The following is a 10,738-nucleotide window of genomic DNA, read 5'->3' on the forward strand; positions in this document are numbered from 1 at the left end:
GAGAATAAGGCCTTAATATTACGTCCATGGCATCCTCAGGACCTTCTTACAAAGACGGGTGTTAAAGTGGTTCCTATGTGGGTTAAGTTGCATTTGTTGCCTCTTAAGTTTTGGGGACTGTGTATCCCTAAAATTGCAGGCTTAATTGGTGACTTTGTATGGTGTGATGGACCTACTGAGGAGTGAACAAGGTTAGGAATGGCCAGGGTTTTGATTGATGTTCCTTTTGATAAACCTGCTCCCAAAGAGGTTAAATTCTTGGATGAAGAAGGGAATATGGCCAAGATTCAGGTGGAGTTTGAGTGGAATCCTATACTTTGTAAAACTTGTGGGGGAGTTGGTCACATTACCAATGCTTGTAAGAAAGCTAAAACCAAACCTCCTGCTAGAAAGAAAGTTGTTCAACAGTGGATACTTAAACCTGCAGGGGACAAAGTTATTGGACCTAAGGTGCCAGTGGCCAAGGCAGCTGTTTCTCCAAAAGCTACTTCTCCTCTGGTTTAACCTAGTCCTAGGACTGTTTTTACCCCTGTGGTGCCTGTTTCTCACCAGGGTACCAATGCTAGGACAAGTCAAATAGCTACCCCGGCTAGAGCTGTGATAAGATTGAGTAGGCAAGAGTTGATTGATCAGGGCAGTCGCACTACTAAATTTGGGCAATTTACTTTCATGGAAGCCTTAAATAATGCTACTTCAAAGATGGAAATAGGGATGATTATTGTACCCCCCTGAGAGGGGGGGCAATGATAGGCTTTTGGAATGTGAAGGGGTTGAATAGTCCAGCTAAGCAGAAGTACATTAAATGGTTCATACACCATCATCAAGTTGGATTGTTTGGCCTCCTTGAGACGAAGGTTAAACCTTCGTCTCTAAATAGAGTTAGGAATAATATTTGTAATGGTTGGTGTGTGTCTACAAATACTCAGTACCATAAAGGAGGTAGAGTGTGGATTTTATGGAAACCTAATCTGTTCAATGTTCAATTTCTTGAGTATAATGCTCAATTTATCCATACAATTGTTAAGGATCTTGCTAATGGTTCTTCGTTTCACTTCACTATTGTCTATGCCTTTAATGGTGTCCATGAGAGGAAGGCTTTATGGAGTAGATTAATTGCTTTCAGCCTGCATATTCAGGGTCCTTGGTTCATAGGGGGTGATTTTAATGCTGTGATTAAACCTAGTGAACGGCTAGGAGGAGTAACTACTAAGTAGGAAATGGAAGATTTTCAAATGTGCCTTGATCAGTGTAGTATGGTCGATATGCCTGCAACTGGTTCTTTCTACACCTGGAATAACAAGCAAGAAGCAGCTACCAGAGTCTTTAGCAGGCTGGATAGAGCCCTTGTTAATCATAATTGGATTGAGCATAGACCTGATTATTATGCTCATTTTCATACTGAGGGTTACTTTGATCACACGCCTTGTTTGATTCAGAAGACTGCTGATATAGGACTCAGGAAGGGGAGTTTTAAATACTTTAACATGTGGAGTGGTTCTGATCTTTTTATCCCTTGTGTCACACAGATTTGGGGGACTAGCATTCAGGGTACTCCTATGTTTCAGTTTGTAAGGAAGCTTAAATTACTTTAAAAGCCCTTGAAGATGCTGAACAGAGAATTATTTGCTGATGTTGAGAATAATACTATGAGGGCGTGGAAGCATTTGGAGCATATTCAGATCCAAATTAGAACTGATCCATCTAATGCTAACCTGATTGGAATGGAAATCAATGCTGCTAAAGAGTATTCTGAGCTTCAGAAGGCCTGTGATAGCTTCCTGTTGCAGAAATCCAAAGCCACCTGGATCTGTAGTGGGGATAGTAACTCAAAGACGTTTCACAGTTATATGAAACATAGGTAGGCTAAGAACAAAGTTCTCAGGATTGCAGATGAGCAGGGCAATTGGCTTAATGAACCTGATAGTATTCAGAATGCTTTTTTATCTTTTTACCATGATCTTTTGGGGGAGACTAAAACTATGTAGGATGTGAATACACATGTAGTTCAGAAGGGCCCCTGTTGCAATGAGGAGCTTTGTGCTGTGTTAGATCTTCCGGTTACTAATGATGAAATCAGAGATGCTGTCTTCCAGATTCCAGGCCATAAAGCACCTGGTCCTGATGGATTCATTAGTGCTTTTTACAAGGATGCCTGGCAGGTGATTGGAGAGGATGTTTGTACTGTGGTAAAGTATTTCTTTCTCAATGGCAGGCTTCTAAAACAAGTGAATCATACCTTGGTTTCACTAATTCCCAAAGTGGACTTGCCTCAAACTGTTGCTCAGTTTAGGCCAATCTCATGTTGCAATGTCATCTATAAAGTGATATCCAAACTCTTATGTTCCAGATTGGCTAAGGTCCTTCCACATATTATTAGCCCTACTCAAGGAGGTTTTGTAAAAGGGAGAAACATTATTGAGAATATTCTAGTTTGTCAAGATATCATCAGGTTATACAATAGAACTGCTGTTTCTCCAAGATGCCTCATCAAAGTTGATTTTAAAAAGGCTTATAACTCAGTGAACTGGCAATTTCTCAGTCAAATGCTTGATGCTCTGCTCTTTCCTGCTCATTTCAAACAACTTATTATGAAATGTGTGTCCAGTGCTTCCTATTCTCTTGTCCTTAATGGTAACAGCTTTGGCTTTTTTCATGGGAAGAAGGGCCTCAGGCAGGGAGACCCCCTATCCCCTTTATTGTTCACCATTGCTATGGAATACCTCACTAGGATTCTTAACTTCACAACTGATGTTCTGCCTTTTAATCATCACTCTCTCTGTAGGAGGTTAAAGTTATCTCACCTGATGTTTGCAGACGACCTCTTATTGTTCTCTAAAGGAGACTATCATTCTGTGATGCTACTGTTAAGGTCCTTTGCCTCATTTTCTAGAGCTTCTGGTTTGGAGATGAATAATGCTAAGTCTAACATTTATTTCAATGGGGTTCATAATTCACCCAAGCAGCAACTCATTGCTAGTTCAGGGTGTGTTGAGGGACAGATTCCATTCAGATATCATGGAGTTCCTATTGCTGTTGGTAAATTGGGTAAAAAGGAGTGTAAGATACTGGTGGAGAAGATTATTGATAGAATCAGAATGCTTGGTGCCAGGAAGATTTCCTATGCTGGTAGACTCATTCTTGTTAAGTCTGTTCTTACCTCTCTTTTTACATATTGGGCTAATATCTTTCTGATTCCTAAAGGGGTTTTGAAACAAATTGATAATATTTGTCGTAATTACTTATAGGATGGCACTAGTAACTATATGAGGGTGCCCCTGGTTGGTTGGGATCACATTTGTACCCCTAAGAGTGAAGGTGGACTAGGCATCAGGAATAGCTTTCACTGGAATATGGCCACTATTGGGAAGTTAGTGTGGTGGATTTATAGCAAGCCGGATAGTTTATGGGTGAAGTGGGTGCACCAAATTTATATAAAAGGCACTTCCTGGTCTGACCATATTCCTAAAAGAAATATGAGTGGCAACTGGAAGGCAATATGTAAGACCAGGGACACGTTTATGAATGGTTATTCACAAGGTGTTTGGCTTGCTGATATGAGAGGGTATTCTGTTAAGTCTAGGTATGATTGGATCAGACTTAAGGAAACAAAAGTGGGATGGTCTAAGCTAGTTTGGAATAATGTTGCTCTCCCAAAGCACTCCTTTGTGAACTGGCTTATCATGAGGAATGCTCTTAATACTAAAGAGAAGCTGCACAAGTTAGGCATCAACTCTGATGATTTATGTTGCATTTGCCAAGCTGAGTCTGAGACTATTACACACCTGTTCCAACGTTGTCATTATTCCAGTGAGATTCTGGTTCAGGTTTGCAACTGGCTGAGGATCACCAAACCTCAGGGGAATAGTATCATATGGACTAGCAGAAGGAACTGGACGCATGTACAGCAGAATGTTTGCTTATCAATTTTCATGGCTGTTAATTATACTGTCTGGCAGCAGCGTAATTCAACACGTTTAGAAGGAGTTATATTACGACCTACTGTATTGTTCACTCAGTGTAAAAACCTGATGAAAATCAGGCTTCTAAGTCAGCTAAGTAGGGTCAAAGGGTCTAGGGATAGAGATTGGATTACTAGCCTTATAAGCTAAGTTATGATGTATTTTGTTTACTTGGTTTGAGCTTAATGAGAATTACTTACAGTTCACCAAAAAAAAAAACTTACTTATTTCAAATTAGAGTTGTTGTAAGAAGATTCCTTTTAATATAATCTGTTTAAGTTGGTTATAGTAATATTATATATCAATTATTATATTGTTTTAACTTAGATATTTCAATTTGGAGTTATTGTTGTGGTCTTATATAATTTGCTTATAGTTGCATAATTATTTATAACTTACCCCCTTTTTTTGCTTTTAGATCTTTCAGTGAGGTTTTGTTTTCTGCGGATTCAGCCCTCATCAATAGGCAAAACATGGTTCTCGTCGGGAAGAAATACTGGCGACAATACGTGATTTCCGTTGGAAGAAATACTTTTAGACGTAGTATCGGAGATAAATATATGTAATATTTGTGATGTTACCACTGTTAGATGTATTATTTGAAATGCTTAGATGTAATGATAATGATGCTTAGATATAGTATGTTGGAGATGTTCAAATGTAATGAGTTGGAAAGTTATATAATGAAAGTAAGTGGTGTTTTTTTAACCTTGTTATATATTATTATTTAATTTTTCTGATTTTGCTATTTCATTAACCAATCTCAATTATTGATTGAATGAAAATAACTAGTTATTCAATTAAACAACATGAAAACAAACACAAGATAGAAATTTGATTAAAATTGAGTTTCATCTCAATACAATAACACGATTTACTCATTACAATAACCGAGTTTCTGCATTACAATAATTACAAATACCAAAGTTTTACATTACAATAACCGAGTTTCTACATTACACTAATTGAGTTTCTACATTGGAATAACTATAAATATCAGAGTTTCTACATTACAATAACTGAGTTTCTTTACATTACAATAACTAAGTTAATCAATTAAACAAGATAAAAGCTAACAAAAAATGACCAAGTATATACATCAATTTTCTATTGAACGTGAATTATCCGCGTATATCGAGACTCAACCTGCAAATCACCAAAAAGCAGAATATAACTTAACAGAACACCCAAGAAGTAAATGGATTGTAAAATAAATGGATTGTAAAATAACTATAACTCACGAGTGAATAACTGAATCACATATAGAATAACTGACTTTATTCATTACAATAACAGAGTTTTCGCATTACAATAATTACAAATACCAAAGTTTCTACATTATAATACCTGAGTTTCTACATTACAATAACTGAGTTTCTACATTACAATAACTGAGTTTCTACATTAAAATAACTATACATACCAGAGAACATTATTCTCAATAAAGAAGTTATTTTATTACAGTAACTTAATTATTCTATCATACAACATCAGTTATTCTATTACACGGTGTCAATTATTCCATTAAGCATCAATTATTTGTGTTCAACGTCATTTCACCTGCAAATCAACAAAAAATATACAATTAATCGAAATACTAATGTTATTAAACATGAAAAAAATACATAAATCATAAGAATTTGTTATTTGATTCAAATACTGCAGTTATTCGAGTATAAAATATGAAATCGTAAGAAATATTCATACCTTCATTTTGATTTGAAGAGTTAGGGTTTTCTGAAATTTGGGTATTAAGAAAAAATTTGATAGTTTCAATTGATTTATTCTAAATTGTGAATGAATTTTGTGTAAACTTCTGGAATTTACAAAAAAAAAAAAAAGTGAAGAATCGATGAATTTGTTGATCAGTGAAGAATTTTTGTGCGATTTTTTGATCGTAATAGAGCAACAGAGTTTTGATGGTAAAGTAGAGAGAGAGAAAGAGATGAGGGGAGAGAGAGAGAGAGAGAGAGAGAGAGAGAGAGAGAGAGAGAGAGAGAGAGAGAGAGAGAGAGAGAGAGAGAGAGAGAGAGAGAGAGTACGTAGTTTAGTTTGTTTGCTATGTGACGCATGATTGTGAACAATTGGTTTTGTTAGGTCAATTGTATATATACGTAGGGGTAACTTACGAAAAGTGGCAAACTCACCGGATCTTGCCTATATATATATATATATATATATATATATATATATATATATATATATATATATATATATATATATATATATATATATATATATATATAGAGTCGGGATCTCGTGAGTTTGGTTCTTACGGTGAGTTGTGAGTTTGGAAAATATCAGCCATTAGATGAGGACAAATAGACAGTTGAGATTCTATTTAGCATATTTGACGCCGAGCTTTTTTTATTATTACTCACTTCACTCTCTACGCTCTATGGCTCTATCTAAGCAAATCCCATAAACCCTAAAATTTCCCCTAGAAATTCCCCAATTTTTTCAATCGATTTCCCTAATTTCACTTTGTGTCCCAAATTAATCACTCACATTTCACTTTACTCTTCATCCATGCCTCCTCCCACCAGAAATCCCTTTCCCAACCTTCCTCCTCGTGTACTCACTCTCTCTGGCTCCATTTTCAATTTTCTATTTCCGATTTTGATTGTATTGAATGTTTAATTAGCTTTCTGTAATGGCTCGATGTTGGAACAACTTGGACGATGAGTTTGTTACAAAGGTAGAGAAAAATGTTTCCAAGACCATGATCGAATTGATGCTTATTGAGGAAGGTAATATTGATGAGAACCAATTGCTTGCTCGATTGCTCATCAGAAACGCCATTATTATGGAGCGAGGTAAGCTGGACATTGAAGGAGACAAAAGCTTTATTAATAAGGGATCCTCGCTATACTGTCGAAGATAATGACATTTTTCTAGATATGATGGAGAAATACTTCGAGCAGCCATCGGAAATTAAACGAATACAGGAAGGACCCGAATTGCATTATCAGGTTGGTGTGACTTCCGAGGGAGTTGAAGTTCCGCGTAGTTTGGTTGATGCGGAGATGCAGGAGAAATTGGAGGGTATGGGGGAGGAGAGTAAGCCAATTATGGCTAAGGGTGCGGATCCTAAATGGAGGTATATGTGGAGGATTGGGGATCGGCCGGCGAGTACGAGGTTTGTGGAGTTGAATGCCGGCGAGTACGAGGTTTGTGGGCTGCTGAATTGGTGACGACGGTTAAAATATGGAGCCATGGTTGCCTTGGCTCGGTGGTGCGAGATGGCTTGCGGCGGAGATAGGTGTCGTCGCTGCTGCTGCTGATTGTCTGCTGCCAGAGATGGGTTCGGTTAACCAATACCGATTCTACGAAACAAACAATTATTTGTAATAGATATAATAAATTCACAAATTAATAATTTAAACTAACAGTTGTTCCGGTTAAGCTATATCCCACCGACACATCCTAATGTCTGCATTTCCTTATTTTGGCAATTTAGCACTACAATAATAGCACAATAACACCGGGTAAAAAAAGATAAAAAAAATGAAAGTAGTAAAAATAAAATTAGTAAATAATCAAAATGACACCGGAATAACATCACAATAACCTCGGAATAACAATACCACCAGAATAACAGCACAATAACACGTGGTAAAAAAAGAGTAAAAAAATCAAAGTAGTAAAAAAAACAAAGTGACACCGGAATAACATCATAATAACAGCAGAATAACAGAAGAATAACAGTAGAATAACAGCAGGATAACACGTGGTAAAAAAAAGAAAAAAAATCAAAGTCGTAAAAAAAATAAAAGTGGCACCAGAATAACATCACAATAAAACCAGAATAACAGCACAATAACATGCGGTAAAAAAAAGAGTAAGAAAATCAAAGTAGTAAAAAAATCAAAGTGACACCGGAATAACATCACAATAACAGCAGAATAACCGTAGAATAACAGCACAATAACACGTGTTTAAAAAAAAAGAAAAAAAATCAAAATCGTAAAAAAACAAAGTAACAGCAGAATAACATCACAATAACAACGGAATAACAATAACAGCACAATAACATGTGGTAAAAAAAAGAGAAAAAAAAAAAATCAAAGTCGTAAAAAAAATCAAAGTAACAGCAGAATAACATCACAATAACAGCGGAATAACAATAACAGCACAATAACATGTGGTAAAAAAAAAAAGAGAAAAAAAATCAAAGTCGTAAAAAAAATCAAAGTAAAAAAAAAAAAGCACAATAACAACATAATAACACAAGGTAAAAAAAAAAATAAGAGTAAAAAAATTCAAGTAAAAAAAACTGGTATAAAAAGAATCTAATAGACAAGATTAGAACCACTAATATAATGAGAACCGTGAGAACTCTTACAAAATCATCATCAAATATTGTGTAAATATATCCTAACAATATTTAGTTGTATGTATATCTTGTATCCTTATTTGTAGGCTAAGTCTTAGGCAAGTAGTTCTTATTTTTGTGTATAAGTAGAATAGCCTCTACCTTTTCTATTCATTCAAAATACACGTTCTCAATCTTTCTGTTTTGTTTTCGCTCCTTCTCATCATCATCGTATCAGAGCATTGATCCTGGATCTTTGCTATTTTTTCTTTTCTCTCAAACAACAACTCTTCTTTACGAGATGTCGGGCGAATCCAAACCAGAGCACATACCCCCTTCTTCATCTCTATATTTACACCCAAGTGAAAGCCCTAACCTATCTCTATCACAAATTATTTTTGATGGAGATAATTATCAATTATGGGCAGATGCGGTGCGAAACGGTCTCGATGCTAAGAATAAAATAAGTTTCATCGAGGGTGATACCGTCGTTTTAGTATCAAAAATAATATTTATAAAACCAAATTACTAAAAGGTAGTAATAAGGGTCGATCCGCAGGGAGGCAAGATATCTGTTTTAACAGTTCGTTTATTAATGTCACAAATTGGGTTGATTCGATTTTAAAGTCTAAACTACAGCAAGGTAAGGGATGAGAGAAAAGCAAGGGAAAGGGATAGCTAGGACAATCGGTTCACCGCGATTAATTAGTCTAGTAATCTAAGTTTAAGGTCAAGCAAATAGATCTAAGGGGTAACGAACGTCACCTTTCGGTCCTTAATTCGCCCTAAAACACAAATAGCTTAGCTTTCGCCCTCACTACCACGCCCTAATGTATCGCTACGAGTCTCACCCTTTCCAATCTTTCGATCTAGGTCGAGGTTTACTACGATTTATAATCTAATTGCGTCGACTCAGAAAGACTATAACAATTAATTGTAACAAAAACAACATGGATCATATGAGCATTATCATAATAGATCGATTACTAATCTAACATAATTACGGTTCCCCTAATATCCTAGCAAGAGAATTAGCAATGCATAATTAATGAATAAAGCATAAGGGAAGAATTAAAGGAATAGAATTACCGATTAAAGATTAAGAATAGAAGCAGAATTTAAGATCCGGAACAAAATAAGGAAGAGGTGCCGAAACTGGAGAAGAGCTCCAGTCCCGTCTGATGTATCTCATGTGTTTGGCGTGCAAGCCTATTTTATAACAAAATAATGACTTGCTAAACCTAAATAACAAAACAGGCCAAGCCCGTCAAAGATTCTTGCTTCGCGCACTGAATATGGGGCATATTCGTAGCAAACTTAAGGCTCTCGATCGAGTGATATTCCTTAGCATTCCTCTCGATCGAGAACAATTCCTCTCGATCGAGGACTTCTCAGCGCGTAATTCTTACTTCGCGCACTGAACTTCAAACGGCTGCCATTTCTTCGTTACTTGTCCGAATCAAGCGATTTTTATGGCGTTGGAAAGCTAAGAGGATAAGCTTTCATCTCCAATTCGAATTACCTGATTATCAGTTGTAGAACTCGAGATATGGCTCTTTGAATTAAGCACTCGTAATTTGGAGTTCTTGTTTTGCTCGCCTAGCTTCTTTACTTCCGCGCGCATCTCAAATCAATAGTTCCCAAGCTCCAATTCAACTCATCTCCTAAATGCATGCCTAGGGACATGTTTTAGGCTTGATTTACTCCTTTCTGGCTCATACCTGCAAATATGACAAGAGAACCCAAAGTAGACTATTCGGGGCATATTCGTAGCAAATTACTACTAAAATAGCATAGAAATGTGTGCATAAATGGCCTATAAAGACTATGTAAAATGCACACATCAAACTTCCCCAAACAAACCTTTGCTTGTCCTCAAGCAAGCTAAATGCAACTAACTAATGAGCTAAATGGGAAGGAACAAAAACTAGGACAAGCTGAAACCGTTTACTCAAACCGATTTAATGCAAAAGAGTCAACTACTAATAGCGCAATAACAAAGCAAACGAATTTATACATATCTCATAAATAGTTGAACTTTTGACCTTGCAAGACTTTCAAAATTGGACTCTCCCGGGTCACTCTCTCTCAATTAAGCACAAGGTAAGCATTATATGTAAGAGAGAAAGAAAATATAGCCGCTCACCTAGACTACGACCAACATGTTCATGTATGCTTAACTAGCATGAATAATGATTCTAGCTACCGTACATACGCATAACCACCATCAAGGACTATTACATGCCGAACTATTGCAAGATATGGATATGTGAGGCTAACTGGGAAAGAAGGGGCAAAACAAGTATGGAAATGTGGGGTAAAAAGCCAAGCTAGTACCTAACAAACCATTAGAAACTGCATCCCGTTCTTCTAACTCGAAAAATAAATCATTGCCTCTAATATTTAGGCAAATCCCAACACATAATCCAAAATGGACACCTCCAAATCATAACAATAAGCATAT

The 10,738-nt window shown here is 36.3% G+C and overlaps 1 protein-coding gene across 1 annotated transcript; it reads left to right on the forward strand.

The window, feature by feature from the left end:
• Positions 1-1,604: 1,604 nt before the first annotated feature.
• On the forward strand, positions 1,605-4,109 carry LOC141630201 (uncharacterized). Its single transcript, XM_074443059.1, has 3 exons — positions 1,605-1,821; positions 2,005-3,149; positions 3,246-4,109. The coding sequence occupies exons 1-3, from the start codon at positions 1,605-1,607 to the stop codon at positions 4,107-4,109; spliced, it is 2,226 nt and encodes a 741-aa protein (XP_074299160.1).
• The last annotated feature ends 6,629 nt before the right edge of the window (positions 4,110-10,738 follow it).

Source organism: Silene latifolia, chromosome Y (genome assembly GCF_048544455.1).
Source record: "Silene latifolia isolate original U9 population chromosome Y, ASM4854445v1, whole genome shotgun sequence".
Classification (NCBI taxonomy): domain Eukaryota; kingdom Viridiplantae; phylum Streptophyta; class Magnoliopsida; order Caryophyllales; family Caryophyllaceae; genus Silene; species Silene latifolia.

What these genes read in the sequence shown, in the direction of transcription:
- LOC141630201 (XM_074443059.1), top strand. Translation starts at nt 1,605, where the DNA reads ATGCTGAACAGAGAATTATTTGCTGATGTTGAGAATAATACTATGAGG. An exon ending in CTGGATCTGTAGTGGGGATA is followed by an intron (nt 1,822 to 2,004) that starts GTAACTCAAAGA and finishes ATACACATGTAG; the next exon opens with TTCAGAAGGGCCCCTGTTGC. An exon ending in GACTCATTCTTGTTAAGTCT is followed by an intron (nt 3,150 to 3,245) that starts GTTCTTACCTCT and finishes AATTACTTATAG; the next exon opens with GATGGCACTAGTAACTATAT.